This window comes from Rhea pennata, chromosome 2 (assembly GCF_028389875.1).
Source record: "Rhea pennata isolate bPtePen1 chromosome 2, bPtePen1.pri, whole genome shotgun sequence".
Taxonomy (NCBI): domain Eukaryota; kingdom Metazoa; phylum Chordata; class Aves; order Rheiformes; family Rheidae; genus Rhea; species Rhea pennata.
Window position 1 is genome coordinate 140,252,208 of NC_084664.1, and position 16,800 is coordinate 140,269,007.

The 16,800-nt window shown below is 38.8% G+C and overlaps 1 protein-coding gene across 2 annotated transcripts in view; it reads right to left on the reverse strand.

Annotated features, from left to right (window-relative positions):
* The window catches only part of MATN2 (matrilin 2), a 74,237-nt gene that overhangs the window by 18,496 nt on the left and 38,941 nt on the right, over positions 1-16,800 (reverse strand). For both annotated transcript variants that reach the window (XM_062570486.1, XM_062570485.1), the window contains exons 7-14: positions 9,298-9,420; positions 5,569-5,691; positions 3,352-3,474; positions 2,420-2,542; positions 2,140-2,262; positions 1,663-1,785; positions 1,450-1,572; positions 1,117-1,239 (exon numbers count right to left, since the gene is read on the reverse strand). In XM_062570486.1, the coding sequence (XP_062426470.1) occupies positions 1,117-1,239; positions 1,450-1,572; positions 1,663-1,785; positions 2,140-2,262; positions 2,420-2,542; positions 3,352-3,474; positions 5,569-5,691; positions 9,298-9,420 (984 nt within the window). The remainder of the gene's footprint in view (positions 1-1,116; positions 1,240-1,449; positions 1,573-1,662; positions 1,786-2,139; positions 2,263-2,419; positions 2,543-3,351; positions 3,475-5,568; positions 5,692-9,297; positions 9,421-16,800) is intronic.

A 16,800-nucleotide genomic window follows, 5' to 3' on the forward strand; every position in this document is an offset into this window, starting at 1 on the left:
TGCTCCTCTACTACTTCACATTTTTATGAACAACACAGAAGAAAATATTAAGTAATCACTGACAAAGTTTATAAACTTACTCCAATTTTCGGAGAATGGTAAATAAAAATAGAACAGTCACTGATACAAGGAGACATGAATCTTTTAGCAAGCTGGGTACTGGCAAACCATAGTATTTTAAAATAGCCAGAAGTAAGTTTACACATCTAGAAACAAAGAAGGAAGGCTGTACTTACAGGATGTGGGACACTTGTGTGACTGTAAGTTTTAAACAGCTTATGGGTCATGGTAGATAACTGACTGAACATGGGCTCTAGTAGAATCTTACAGTCACATAGACCAATGCTACCTTCGTTCATACAAAAAGTATAGATTCAAATAAGAATTAGGTGGGTTATGGTTCCTCTACGATTGACCCTTCTGAGCGTCCGATTAGAAGACTTTGTACAGATGTGGTACCACCAAAGGGAGACTGATAACTGGCAGAAGTTTTAGGAGAGCAGGAAAAGACTTATGAAAGGACTAGAAAACATACAAAGAGCCGGAAGGAAATTCATCTGCTTGTTGTTTACTAAAAAACAGATTAAGAGCTAAGTTGTGGTCTACGTGAGAGTAAATACAGAACAACACAAGGTAGTTAGAACTGCAACTCATCAAAATAAAATGCAGCAACATCCAATGCTCAACATTAAAGCTCGACATACTCAGTCTAGAAGTGAAGTTCACATTCTAAGAACTACACTCTAAACTTAAAATTGGTTCATTTACTAAAATATATCTTTAAATTAAGCAATAATTAATTCATAGATAACTTATGATCTGTATTACAAAATCACAGAGTGGCTGAGGTTGGAAGGGACTTCTGGAGATCATCTAGTCAAACCCCCTCCATCCCCTGCTCAAGCAGGGTCACCTAGAGCATGTTAGACAGAATCATGTCCAGGCAGGTTTTAAATATCTCCAGAGAAGGAGACTCCACAACCTCTCTGGGCAACCTGTTCCAGTGCTCTGTAGAGGACAATATTCTGTTCTGAGCACTGTGAACCTGTGAATAACCTCCTAATAAAAGGGAAATTAAATTTCTTTTTTGTTAGCATATGCAGGTAAGCTACTTACTTCGGCACGTTTTCCCATCTCGCCTCAGTACAAATCCATCACGGCACTGACAAGTGTATGAATCATCATTATTAACACAAAGATGTTCACAGCCATGATTGACTGATCTGCAGATGTCCTTATCTAGGAATAATTTAGATATTTACTATAGTTTGACTAATGAGAACATTTCCAAAGATGTAAAGATTAGAAGTGTTAAGTTCCTAATAAAATACAGAATTTCTCCTTATTTTTGTCTGAGGAAATCACAAATCAGAAGACCTACTTCTACCAGAATATGTTTCTTCACTAGATCTCTGATTGCAAAACATGCCAAAACATCAAATAACTTACCTTTACATGTTTTCTTATCTTCCCTCAGTACAAAACCCTCATAGCACTGGCAAATGTATGAATTATCAGTATTCACACAAACATGCTGACAGCCATGATCAACAGAATTGCAAACATCTGTATCTGGAAAAATTAAGGGTGCCACTAGTTAAAACATGTCAATGAAAACACAGATTATACAGGAAAACTTCTATTAAAGATCAGGATACCTACTTCTACATGTTTTTCCATCTTCTCTTAGTGCAAATCCCTCATAACACCGACAGATGTATGACTCATCAGTATTAACACAAATGTGTTCACAGCCATGGTCAACAGAACTGCAAATATCTTTACCTGAGAACAGTTGAGAGTATTTTAACGCACACCTACAAATTCATATATTATACAGGGAGAAATAATTATTTTTATTAGGTCAACTGATATCATTAGAAGAAATGGACAAAAATTTAGGCAACAAGCACTTCTAGCACTTGGTATCTGAACATCCGTGTTTTTGTCTCTGGTCGTACCAGTTTATCCATTAAAATAAACTATTTCTGTTCACAGAACCTCTCACAAGATTCCAGAAGGCATAATAGCATGGGCCCTGTATTATGATGGTAAACTGTGACAGTGTGGTTGGTTAAACACTTCCACCAATGCACCTACTGTAAATATAAGTTTATCGGTAATTATCAGAGTCCTTACTTCTGCATGTTTTCCCATCTTCTCTCAATAGGAAGCCCTCATGACACTTGCAAACGTATGAGTCATCTTTGTTCACACAGATATGCTCACAGCCATGGCTGACCGATTTGCAGATGTCCCGTCCTGTGAATGATTTGGACATATATATTCATATATAGGTTTTGAATGAAAATATATTCATAAGTGTAGATTTCATAAGGATGTTTCTGCAGTGAGAAGTGATAACTCCCTTCTTCTCCCTTGCCTAATGCACACAGAAACGTGTTCAAGAGAGACTCACTTCTGCATGTCTTCCCATCCTCTCTCAGTGTGAATCCCTCACGACACTTGCAGATGTAGGAATTGTTGGCACTAATACAAAGATGTTCACAGCCATGGTTAACTGATTTGCAGATATTTTTACCTGAGAATAATTTAATAGATAAAAAATTGTGTTAAGGGCAGAATGTACAACGTCTTGCAATTCCCAGTTACTAAATATTCTTGCCCATGGACTCCAATGGCCCCTGCGAATCTTTTGTCGCAACCTCTGTCAGCTTTTATTGTAACAGAAAAATACATCTTTATCCTTCTACTAATTTACAGTGTCGTTACTAATGAAAAGCATAGTGCTCAGATTCCAGAATTTACAGAATTTCATGTGTCCCTAACATGTATATTGGTGACCCACAGGCATTTACAAAGGCAGCTAAACCACACATCTACATTTCAAGGAAATTTTCTGATGAGAAACAGTTCTTTCCATAACTGTGTGGTTTTTTTTTTTTTTTTTTTTTTTTTTGTTTTGTTTTTTTTCCTTCAGGAATAAACCTGCCTAATCTTGAAACAGTAATGCTTTTTCTCCTGGAGTTAAGTTTTATACATGTTTATCATTTTCCTGTAAATTACAGTTTTCCAGTACAAGAATGTAAATCTGAGTTGAATAGTTTTGGATCCACAATAGTCCAATTTCAAAGCTACTATTTATAAGTATAAATATAGACATTTAGGGAGTGAATCAGGTGCCTTAAAATATGCATCTAGTGTCTCTTAGAAGCCCTATGCATACTCCTGGCAAATATGACACCAAAGGAGAAACTGCGATCTTCTGGAACTCCAGAGCATTTAAAATGACACTGAACAGCAGTGTTTAGGGGATCAAATCCTACCCTTATACATTTCTTCTACACATGCACAAAAAATATAACGTTGACTTGCCGAATAATAACTTACGTTTACAAGTTTTCCCATCATTACGAAGCCTGTATCCTTCAAAACACTGACAAGTATAAGATCTGTCACCATTTATACACAAATGTTCGCAGCCATGATCACTCAGAGCACAATAGTCAACTCCTGCAGGAGCAATTGAATTTATTAAAAAAAAAAGAATGAATGAATCTTTTTTTTTTTTTTTTTTTTTTTTTTAACTCTAGCATTTGCAGGTCATATATGCCAGTTAGTACAAATACATTAAATTGGTTAAGCAATAGATCAGTTCCTTATCTGATAAGATACATATACCTTCAGTAAAATGGAATGCTTTGTGTCCATTGCTCTAAGCAGAGCTGAGAAAATTTACTTTCCCACGTTAGTATTGCTCAGTAGAGTCCGCATGTCTCCGGACTTACAAACTGAATTAAAAACTTGCTTAGCAATGGTTGTATTTAACAGACAGTGACAAAGTCGGAAAAGCTACCTTGTGAACATTCTTCTTTAAATAAAATCTATAAATAATCTGGTATGAATGTGGCAGTTCCCAGAACTCGCTTGTGTGCCTGACCTGTGGCAGCAAGCAGAAAACTCTTAGGGACCTCAGCTGGTTTTGGCTTAGACTTTGAAAACTTGCGCAGAAATTTGAAAATGACAAATGTGGTCACATACGGCCCATTTTTCCGCTCAAATTTCCTAATGATTTATTCTCTGTAATACAAAGATGTAGATCCCTGGTATTCTGCAAGCAGCACTCACTACTCCCTATTGGCTGCACACACAGTGCCATTCATTTTTACGTAATTAGTTGTCAGAACAAAAACCAATTTACCACTCAGGTGTCCCCACAGCTGTCTTAAGATACTTGTGCCGGTTTATATGGCACCAGAATTGCGATTCCCCAGATGTTTTCCCATTAGTAGAGGTATGTATTAAGTGTTAATCCCTTCCAAAGATGCCAAAACTCTTTTCATAATGGTCTAAAAAGGTTGTCTCCGAGGTTTTAGTGACTCATCTGGAGCTCAGGAATAGGACAAATCCTGCTCTTAAGGGGAAGGTCCTCCTAAAGGGAGGGGAGAGGTTCACTGGCAAGAAAAAGAACAGTTCACTAGGGATCTGTTTCATTGCATAGAGGCATTCCAGAAGCCACAGCAATTTTAATGCTGCATATGGATCTAGTGCCTGGAGGAAAATCAGTCCAGGTAAAAAAACAGCTCGTTTTTATTACAAAAGAAATAGATCTTTCCATTTACAGGTTGCTAAAATTCTTTAAAAAAATGTTTGGCTGTTTCTAGACTTCCAGTGGTTTGCTTAAATAAATGTTCAGATAAATTGTTTTGAACAGACCCAATCCCTGTTACACATCCAATACAGGAGCTCCGTTTTTGCAGATTACTGTCTGCCCCTTTTCAGAGGGCTGCAGTGACAGACAGAAGCACAATCTATCAAGATATTGGGTGAGGCTAAAAAGGATAGGACAAAGACAAAAACAAAGTTGCCTTCACTAATTTGCCTCACTCTTCCTTATACCATTTTTGTGTCTGACCAGTTGCAGTTCGACTCCTGTTGAAACTGTGTGTTGCCAAAGTGCAAGAAAAGCAGCAAACTCAGGAGCTGCTGCATCACTCAACGAATTTGAGAAAGTAGCAAAAGTGGCCCAAACCCTCTAATCTGAGGGGATAGGTTCAGGAAAAGTCAAGAGGCAAAACACATTCACATTTCTCTACTTCTGGCCCTCTCTATATGTATTTTTCCTGAAAGGGGGGCCATTTGGCTCTTTGCAAAACTGTGGTGACTCTCAATGATCATTTTACAAAGGGTGGAGAGGTGCCTGGACAACTTTCATTCACGTATTAAGGACTCCAGTGCAAAATGTAAAACTGGCATCGTACTCACACTCCTCCCTCCTTCCCCAGATAACATGAAGTGGTTTGGGGGACACTGCTGTCAGGCGACCTGTCTGGCAGCACATCAGTAAGGTTGGAAGGGACCTCTGGAGATCATCTAATCCAACCTCCGATTTGAATTTGAAAATGATTTCCAGTCTGATTTACAGTCATCTCAACATTTTTCTAAGTCCATTCTAATGTTTTTTTTCCTCCATCTGTCTGCTTTCAAATCATTATTAAGGTATTTCTGAAATGCAGTGTTTAAGAGTAACTTGGAGGTGCGTTCTTGTATGAAAATAGAAATCTTTCTCAGGTGAGCTGAAATCAAGGAGGCTCTCAGAAGACTTACGCGTGCAGGTTTTTAGGTCCTCATTGATGATAAATCCTTCAGAGCACTGACAGACATAGGAATCACCGGTATTTAGGCACAGTTGCTCACAGCCATGATTGCTTTCAGCACAGTGGTCCACTCCTATTCATTGGCGTTAATAATTGAAAAAAGCACATTAGAGGCTTAGACACGCACACTATGACATGTAGTTAGTACACGGAGCCTTCACAGAGCAAGGGAAGAAGATCAGTACAGCTTTGTATTTATGCAATATGCCCACCTATTTGAATAACATGCGTTAACTAACAACTCGATTATTTCATAAACAGTGAATTCTTTTCTAACAGGATGAAAAATCACCAATTTTAAACTTTATCATGTTAACATGGTCTATCAGTCAAACCTACTGGGGACAGATACAGATTATGACTGTGGGAGTGTCTTAACATGTTCCTTTTCTTTGATTTTGGGAGGGAAATGTTTCCTATTCCAACTAAGATAAAGTGGAATATTTTTGAATCTTTGTATGCAGTAGTTTGTGTGAAGGAGAGAGAGAGAGAGAGAGAAAGAGAAAGAGAGAGTTGAATTCCAGTTTAAAATCTGTGTTGTGTCTCATACAAAGGACAGCAAAGCAGTTGGGCAAGATATGTGCGCTTCTGAATGTACTCTGCAATCTGCTGACTCCGTAAGTATAGAAAAAGCACGTTTTAGGAAAAAAACTTTATACTGAACTTCCTCATGACATTTTATTGCTGACTTTTTAACGGCTATTTTTAGTTATATAGGCCCAATCACTTTAGCTTAACTCGACTGAAGTTAGTGGAGTTCTCTCAGACACAAACACAGTTTCATATGTCCCTATCTGCAAATTATTTACAGATGCAAGCAGACATGTCTGTAACTATTCGTTTCATCAAAAACAACAAAAAAAAAAAACTTTCTATACTTAATAATAAAATATCTTAGGCTTAAATAGTATTGTTTATTAGGTCATTTAACTAGGTAATGAGTTTACAGGAATTCATCCAGATACATAATTATAGATAATGTTGGCTTGAACAAGTGAAGCTGAGATTGACGTTCTTACTAGTTAAAGCAAGTTCCAGCTGGAACAGTCTCCTTTTTCCATGAGTTTACATCATCACGAAGAGACTTGTGTAACTTCTCAGAGCACAAGAAGAATGTGGAAAAAAAAAAGAGAATAATAAAAAAAACAGTATGCTTTCTGAAAAATCGCGTCTGCAGTTTGGCACCATCTTTTACAACACAAATACCTATACTAATGTGGATTAAACATTTAAATACTTTGGGTTCTCACACAGAATCTTTGAACACACTCTTTCAAGGAGTGGAATAGATGGAAAGCTTCTTCAAAAACTATTCAGGCTTCAAAATCTATTATAACTACAAATTTGATTTAATAATTTAATACATATATATGTAAAAATTACTGTAAGAAGGAAGGGAAGGGAAAGGGGTAGGAAATGGGGTAGAAGAAGAGAAAGAGGATACATTTCCAAAAGTAACTAGTGTTGTGGAATATGTTTATTTTAAAAAATTCAACATCTAAAAACATCTAATTGTTAGAAATTGCTGAGTTCTTGTCCCTCTAAAAAACCCAAAACCAAATAATTGTGTAACTAATATGTATAAAACATATCCATGTTTTCTTAAATATTTCTTTATCACCACTGTATTTATTTATCACCATTGTATTTATTTAAAATACAATTACCCTTTACCCATCTGCTTTCTTAATTTCTGTATCTGAGCACTCCTGTGTCACAAGTACATCAAAGAAAAATGCTACCAAAATTTTAGATTGTGTGTTAAGTATGCAAAATGGTTCTCAGGTAAAAAGCGTCTTCTGAAAACTGGGTGACTATAAGCGGGCAACGTTGTTGGGTTTTTCTGGTGGAACACCGATCTCTCCCTTGGTAACGTTCTTACCAACAGAGTGCATTTCATCAAACAATCACTGACAGCATAAACACGTGGAAGGAAGTCGTCCATAAAAATTAGAATTAGTATTAGGTGTGCTGCAGTTTAAATAACACGTAGCAATGATGCAGATGTTTTAACAGTAAGCACTGCCTTTATATTAGACACCTTGGCTGAATACATTTTTCCAGTTACTTGAATTACAGAAGATGATGCATTAATTCTCCACTTGATGAGGGATCTTACTCCAGCATTACTTCATTAGCACTGGCTCTTAGGAGACTTTACAGTACCAGAGGTTTACACAGCTCAGGGAGATCTCAAAAGAGATCTGGGAGGGTTCTCTCCCTCTTTTCACACCTCACCCCACTGCAGTAAGTAGTTGCTGCAGTTTATGAGGAACATTCAGTTCTGCACATTCTGCCATCCAGTCTTAGGGTGTCTCCCATTTGCATACAAATAACTCTTCAGTGATAACACATTCATGTTCACAGGTCATGTTGACCTAACACACAGAAGTTTACTTCTGTAGAGAGAAAAGCACTGAAGAGTTCAAGCCAACAGGATGGCTTCCAAAAAGTGGCTTAGAAAAGCCCATGTTTCTTAAATGGTACTAGATTCTCTGCTTTGGACACTGGTTAAAACCGTGGATAGCAGCTGATCTGACAGCTGATTGTTACTGCTCGGCTAGGCAAGACTTCTGACTCCCATACTCCCTGGTTCTGTAGTCATCCAAACTAATCATCAAAACTAATGCATCACAGGCAAGCAGGAATGCCCGCTGATTGTAGAAAATGATGTATTCTTCCTGATTGACAAAGAAAGCCCATATGCAAATGTTCTGATTTATTTTACAAAGTTATCTAACATTAGCCTTCTTATAAAAATTTTTGGAATAGGAGCTTGATTATGAAAATGTCACCAGATTTACAGGCTGATCCAAAGCCTCTGGGAATTAAGGAAAAGTATCCTAAACAAGAGTTGCAATTTACCTTTAATTCACAATTACAGCCTTGGTAATAAATATTCTAGACAATACTAGGTCCTGAATCCTGAATGTGTTAAAATACCATATAGATAACAAAAAACATGGTTGCAGGGATTGCTGTGAAAAAAAGCACCCTGTAGACAGAAGATCTTCATGAGAAATCAGCTTTAAAACTGAAAGAGAGAACAGTTTCAGAAAAAGATAAATTTTATGAGGGCCTAAAAATATAATTGTGTTGCTCTAGGTAAGCATCCTATTCATAACATATCACTGATTTATATACCAGTCCTCCTGGCTCAGTTCTATTGAGTCATGAAGTCAAGCTTATTCTTTTGACTAAATATGTGCTCCTTTACATTAAGAACATCACATGAAAAATCTGCTGTAACTCTAGGCTCCCACTTAAAAGGAGCTGTAACTCAAATGTCTTGTATGTACTATCGTCCTTGGCTAGATCAAGTCAGCCAAACAGGGTGAAATTTTAAAAAGCAGATGTTTGTGTCACTACAAAACAAGGTCAGAATGTCTCAAGCAAGTAATGAACTTCTTGTTTTTGAGCCACTGCCTTCCTACATCACTCCTCAGGTTCCCATAAATCTCTTAAGAAAAAGTCTAATATACAATCTAGTCCATGAAACAGCAAACTGTATTCTTCTTTCCAGCATGACCGGCTCAGGTCAAAATTCAAGTTTATAAAGAAAGATTTGTTTTAACCTTAATTACAGAGAACACTTTCATCTTTCTGGAAAGAAAACCATTCACAGCAGGTTTAACAAATAAAAGCAGATGAACTTTATTATGTCCAAAGAATTACTCACTTTTGCATGTTTTCTTATCTGGATTAAGTGTAAACCCATCTTGGCATCGACAAAAATAGGAATCATCTGTATTAACACATTCCTGTTCACAGCCATGGTCCTGCAGAGAACAATAGTCTGGTCCTAAATGGCGGGGGGTGGGAAGGAAGCATCAGTAAGGTGTATACAGAAATGAATTAGGTAAAAACCAGATACCTCATTTACTTTTGCTTAGTATTTGCCTTTCTAAGCACCATTCTGACTTCCCACCATATTGTTTCAAACCATGAAAATACGTTCCTTTTTTAGAAATATCTGCCATACTTAAGTATACTTTGACGTGCAATGCACATTACTTGAATGAATTCTTAGAGAACATATGTATAACATGCAGTATCAAAATTAGCATCATAAATATTGTTTGACATTATGCAGCTAATTTCTATAAGTTGTCTCATTTGTTTCCTAACAAGTTACCTCCTCACTTTGCTCACAGCAAGTTAGATATGATCTGTAATAAATGCACAAGCATGCTTTTGAGCTGCATTCACTAGATCAAACTAGGACTTCATCAGGGGCGTCAATGTTTTTACAGGTTTGGGTGTTTGTTATATAATTCTCTCATTTAAAATGTTAATGACTGCAAAGACATGTAAATTCTAGCAACAGCTACTACTTTCATATAAATACCTTAGAAAAGAAAAGAAAAATAACTGTGCTGTAATCACTGAGACCAAAACTCCATAGGGTCTAACACTATTAATGAAGTCATAGAATCTGACATGTACTTAGATACATCACCTAGTTTTACATCAGTGGAGTTAACTAACTTATACTAGTAAAAGAATAGTCTCGATCCTCCAACAATGCTAAAAATAGATAAACAAGTCAGAAATCAAATAAGTTATGTTTTTAAAGACATCTAGGGACTTTTGAATACCTTACCAAAGAACCATAACTGACATTCAGAGACTACTTTGTAATTCCAGAGGCAATTTGCTTCCTGATGCAGACAGCTCTTTTTTTATATGCATGATGCTTTAATGCAACCAGCCTTTATGTATGATGAAAGCCCTTGACAATAATAAAACAATTATATTTTCAGGACAAATAAAGTGGAATGTGACTTTATAAGAAAATTTGAGAAAATTATTTTATCCCATATGAACTCCACTGTCTATACTTTCTTTTCCAAAGCACACTTACTTTCTCAAAGCTCTTTATGATAGCATATACACATACACATATACACAAAACAGGAACCTTAGCTGGTTCCTAAAAACTAAATTGAAAATAAGGATTGCTTGAAGAGACAGAAGCCATAAAACCATGTGTGCACACCACAGGACTACAGGTTTATGCATTCTAGACTCAAATTAATATATTTACACAGTGCTGTGTTGCATCTACCTGCTCAAATCCTTGCTAATTCAAGGATATCCAACATGTTGGATAGACTTCTCCTGGGTAACTGATCACCAAGATGACCACTAAAGGTGAAAAATATATATTAGCATCTCTGTTGGAACCTTGAAGCTATTATATTGGGAACATTACAAGCACATTTCACAGGGCTTTGTTAACATAGTCCAGATTAAGGATGCAAACAGAAGGCCTCTACCAGCTATAACTTATGTGAACCTACACACAACTCATATAGGGACTTTTCCAACTCCTTATCTTCCTAAAGAACAATAATTGGGACTTGTCTCCCCTAATACAAGTAGAAGGCACCATCTGTCCTCTTGAAAGAAGCAGCAATAATGGTAAAATCTCCTTAATAGTTAACTTAGCAGGCAGGAATTAACTCTACCTGCTTGACTGATAATCTTAATTTGTAGCTCTCTTCTCTTTCTGCCACATAGAGAGTACTTTACTGGTGTTTGGCAGGGCTCCTCTCATGAGTTGTGTTCCCCACATTTCACCTAGAGAAGGTTGGAGTGATTCCCAGTGAAAACATTTGTAAGACATGCATGACTGTACTGATAACATTTACATTTTCAAGCTTTTCTTTGCAACTACAAGGACTACGGCTTACTTTCTATCTTGAAAGGAATCCAGGATGCTGAGATAATCACAAGAGCCTGGGAGCTGGAGCCCGAGGCCTAAGCCTACTTGCTGATGCAGTGATCTGGTCTGGCATGAGTGTGAGTCTTGGCTAGTTCGCAGGTGTCCCTGAGATTCAATATGTAAACCAAATTTGTAGAAATTTATGTTAAAGGTTTTACATTTACAAACATTTTAAATCCAGCTATTTGAAGCTTCTTCCTTCATTTTGTTTATGCTGACTGAAAGCCAGTGTGATTCATAACATATGGCGACTCAGACACGCTTTTGCTCTGAAGAGATCTCACATCTTAACTTTTGCAGCATTAGAAGCTACCCAGTTCCTTTCTTCATGTTTTACTATATTAGCAAGGCTCTGAAGAACAACAAGTGTGAGGAAAAGTGCCTTAATCAGTTTTATTTATGCTTAGATTCAGAAGATGCATCTTGAATGAGAATGATTTTACACCGTATTTGCTTGTCCTTCCCTGAGCTTTTGAACCAATCCTTATGGTTACGCCTAGCCACTTTGTTTTTCTTGAATTGCTACCTGATGGTATTTTTGCCCTTAATTTTAACCCAATATAGAGCATTCATAACAAAACAGAATGCAGTCAACACAGTCACTGTGTTCAGAGACACTCAGTGCAGTAAGAAGCCTTGTCCACAGCCTCTGCCCCTTTGCTTGGGAGGTGCATTTAAGCTATGGCCCTTGCCCTTGGTTCTCGCTTGAACTATGGAATAGGTATGCCTGTGCCCAGCCTTGTACTTAGCTGATCCTGGCTTGCAGAACAGCTAACTTGACTTCCTGGCTTGATCTTGGACCACTCTTGTCACTATGGACTTGTCCGGTAATCTCTGTTGGCTGAGCCTGGCTACTGTCACACGCTACTGTCTGTTTTGCTCTTCTTTGGGTACTGTGGGACTGCATGCTTTGTCAGAGACATTACTGACTCTGCCTGCCTTGTTGTCACCCCTGGTTCCCTCAGCTTCAAATGTGTCCAAATCATGTGCTGTAAGTTAAGGAGCTCCTCAGCTCCACAGAGGTCCAATATGAAACTGGATATGAGCCTGTTGAGAGTCTCTGGGTCAAAATCGGAGTAGGAAACAACACTGGGAATATGGTGGTGGTCATGGGGTCTGTTACAGACCACCTGTTGAAAAAGATGTAGTGCACAGGGCTTTCTACAAACAACTAGCAGAAGTCTCTACCTCCACAAAGACTTTTGTATGCATTGAGAATTTAAACTGTCCTGCTGGAAGAGCAAGACAAAAGACATTGTGCAGGCAATTCGGGAGGTTCATAGACTGCCTTGGTGACAATTTCCTAACACAAACTGTGGAGGGACAAAGCCTGATCTACTGCTTGCAAGCAGGGAAGAATTGGTGGTGACGTGGTCACAGATGACAGCTTGGGCAGCTGTGACCATGAAATAATGGAGTTCAAAATGTAAGCTGAGAGGGGAAAGAGCAGAGGCAAGACTCGGTACTTTACAAGCTCAGATTTCTGCTTACTGAAGGAACTGCAAGGAAGAAAGAGCCTGTGAAAGAGCTGAGAAGTGAAAGGGTGCTCAGGAAAGCTAGATGTCTTTTATAGGAAACTTACTAAGAGCTCAGAAACAAATTATACTTTTGTGCTGGGAAATCTGTTAGGTAATCACAGAGCTTCTCAATGAACTAAAACACAAAAAGGGAGACTAGTAGAGGTAGAAACAAGGACTAAGAAAAAAAGAGGAGTATTAAAGCATTACTTAAGCACTTAGGAACAAAATCAGAAAGAACAAATCCCAGCTAGTGCTATGATTAGTGAGGTACTAAGGGTGCTACAAGGTGCTGCTAAGGGTACTACTTACTACAAGGGTAGTAAAAAAGGAGTCTACAAGTATGCTGGTGGAATTCAGAGAAAATCTGGGTCTGCTGTTGGAAGGCCAAACAACCTAGCAATGGACACTACAGAAAAGGCTGAAGTAGTCAATGCTGTTTCTACTCCTGGTTCTCACAGGCAAAGCCTGCTCTCTCACTTCCATGTGCACCAGCACAGTTTTGGAAGGAGAGGTGCAAGCCACACAGGTTAGAGAATACCTAGAGATTTATGGGTCTGACTGGCACTTACCTGGGGGTGCTGAAAGAGTTAGCTGATGCGATTGTGAGGCCACCATCTATCTTCTATGAATACTCATCACAACTGAGAGAGGTTCTTGATAACTGAAAAAGGCTGACATTATACTTTAAAAAAGGCAAGAAGAAAGATTCAGGGGACTATGGGTCATGCAGCCTTGTCTCAGTCCTGGGATAAGGGAGTGCATTCTCTTGGAATCCATTTTCAAATATGTGAAGGACAAGCATGAAAATGTACTGGAACAGCAGCCTCAAAGGGTAGCAATAAATGGCTTGATGTCTGGCTGGTTGCTGCTAAGGAGAGAGTACCACAGGGATAGTACCAGGGCTGATATTGCTAAACACCTTCCTCAGTGACACAGATGATGACATAAAGTGTTCAACAAATCCTCAGCAAATTTGTGGATGATGCTAAATTAGGGACAGTGACTGAAAGCAAATATCACAACTCCAATACAGAAGAACTTTGATAAACTTAAAGATTGGACCAACAGAAATCTTATGAAGTTCAGCAACAAGAATCACAAAGTTTTGCACCTGGGGTGGAAACACCCCTGATTTGTACAGACTGGGAAGCAACTGGCTGTCAGGGTGCAGCTAGGGCTGGACACTCCCTAAGGGATGGGGAGTTAGGAGCCAAAGGGGATGGCTGTGGCAGCACAGCAGCCCTTGTTGTCAGGGTGTGTTTCACTGCCCTATGAGGGCAGCTGGGGCAGCTCCAGCCCCAGACAACTGGTGCTTCCACAGGGCCATGACCAGGCTGAGGCCAAGCTGGGCAGTTGCTTGAGGGTTAGGGTCAGTGTTGGCAGGGCCCGTGGCCAGGCAGAAGCAGGGCCATGCTGGGGCTGGAGACTGACACCACTAAGCATCTCAGGGCAGAGACTCCTGGGCTGGCATGAAACGAGGTCCTGAGCCTGGGCAGGGGTGAGGAGGTTCCAGGGAGGAGGGCAGGGACAGTGAAGGCCTGGTGGTGCTCTCCAGGTCTGGACACTGTTGCTAAGCAGCAGCTCTGCAGGAAAGGACTTTGAGGTTTATAATAGGTATGTGGTTGAATATGACTCAAAAGTGTGCTTTCCCTACAAATTATACAAATTGGGCTGCATAGCAAGCAGATTGAGAGAAGTTACTATCCCCCTCTAATCAGCCGTGGTGAGGTTGGACTTGATAGTGAGGCTTGGCTTTGTCCAGCATCCCCCCGACCCTGAGTTCAAGAGAAGAAATTGAAGACGGTCTAACAGGGACCTACTCTGCATAGAACACATGACTAGAGAGGACAGCTTGAGGGTGCTGGGCTTAGCCTGGTGAAGAAAGTATCTAAGAGCAGTCTACAATTACTGGTTGTCAGCAGTTACAAAGATGATGGGGCCTAAACCCTTCTTGGTAGTGCCATACAATATAACAAGGGCTAATGGTCACAAACTGTGGTTTGGGTTAGACGTTAGGAAAAAGTTTTCCACTAGGAGGGTAGCGCAGCACTGGAACTGGCTTCCCAGAGAGGTTTTGAAATCTCTATCTGTAGTGCTTTTTGAGACTTGGCGAGAAGAAGCCACAGGTGACCTGGTTTATGGATTGTGACAGTTCCACTTTGAAGGAGAGATTGAAGCAGATTATCCACAGAGGTCCCTTCCAACCAACAACAACAAGCCTTTATTCTTCTGATATAAAAGCAGCAGCACACGGTCAGACAGAAAGTCTATATAGCTCAATATCCTGTCTTCAGCAACATATACCTAAGGCAGGTCAGGGCAGAACAAACCTGAAGTATTACTTTCTCAGAACGTTCTCTCCACTTCCAACAGCCTGTGGCTCATCAATTTAAATGGGTTAAAGTGATTCATAGGATTAAGCTAAAATAAAAGATATATAAAATGTTTATAGTTTTAAAGCCTTTGATCAGTTCAAATTGAAGGAGAAAACACTAGTTAAAATCCACTTTCTTAAACTGAGGGAATCAATAAGAGTTTTTGCTTGGGTATTAGAAAACACACTATACTAAGATTATTCCAGGCTACATAAATGTGGAATATATGTGGAAGTATAAGAGAGTTTAGCTAGCTGTTAGCTGAGAAGCACTGACAAATGGGCTAGTGCATATAAGATATAAGCAACATGAACTGGTATCAGCTGTACTGTGGCCCATGATGAAAAGGGATATTCACCTCCCCTGACTTTAGCCATCCAAAGATTAGGTGTCTAGTGTGGCAGTTCATATCTATACTATCTGCATAATCACAAAAACATAGCCTCTTCCAGAAATATGTGTCCGAGAGAGGTGCAAGCAATCACATTCTAGAAGTTCATGTCTCTTTTCCTTGATCATCCAGCTTGGATTAGATGCTTTCTTTCTACATGGTTAAAATAAGTGAAATGTACCAACCATAATATATTATATAGTCAACATAGTCTCTCATCATAAAGATTCAAGTACCCCCAAGACTGTAAAACTCACAGAAATGCAGTGCTGTACAGAAGCATTTTTTGAGAAATAATGTTTGTTCACGTCATTAAATAATATAGGCAAAATTCACCACTAGTGTCGGCAGTTCCTCTTCCAAAGCACATAAAGGTTATGTGCTTACAGACACTCTTTTTTTTTTTTTTTTTTTTTTTTTTTAATCAGGGTTCATACTTAAAAAGAAAGGCAACCAGGAACATACATAATCAAGGTTCATACTTAAGAAGAAAGGCAACCAGGAACATACATTGAGATTTTCCCTTCACATTTCCAGAAAGCTATGACATTGAACACTGCAGAGTTTTTAGCTTGGTTTCCCAAGGAAGGGAAAACTTGGCAAGAGTATTTTCAAGTCTGTCAGTTGCCCTGTACCTCTAACTCTGCTAACTTTTGAACTTTTTAGGTCAGTATCAATCAAAGCTGACAAAGGACAAACAGCAAAGCTATAACCTGGCAGAAATATGGAAGCTTGGTAGAGGCTACTGATGTCCCCAGAGCTTTGGCAGAAGGTATCAAAGAATGTACAACACAACTCAGTACTGAGGAAAATTCATAGGAAAAGTAAGCTGCAATGGTTCTTCTAATGGTAAAACTACTTGTCCGATTTAATTTTAACTTGCTCTTACAGAACAAGTAACTTGTCTTACAGACCAAGGTAGATAGGTCTCCCTAGGTAGGTTTCTAAATGTAAAAGCTGGATCATGAAAAAGACTATGCAAGATAAAGCTTTTGCCTCTTACTAGCTGAAAAAAAAATTCATTGGTTTTATGACCTTTGGCTTCAAGGGCATGCTAACTATTATTTAGATTTGACATATTATTCAGTGTTCTCAGGAACAGAGGGAGAATTACTGCTGAAAACCGGAAAGCAGAAGGAGAAAAAGCTTTTCAGATTTAAACCTTATC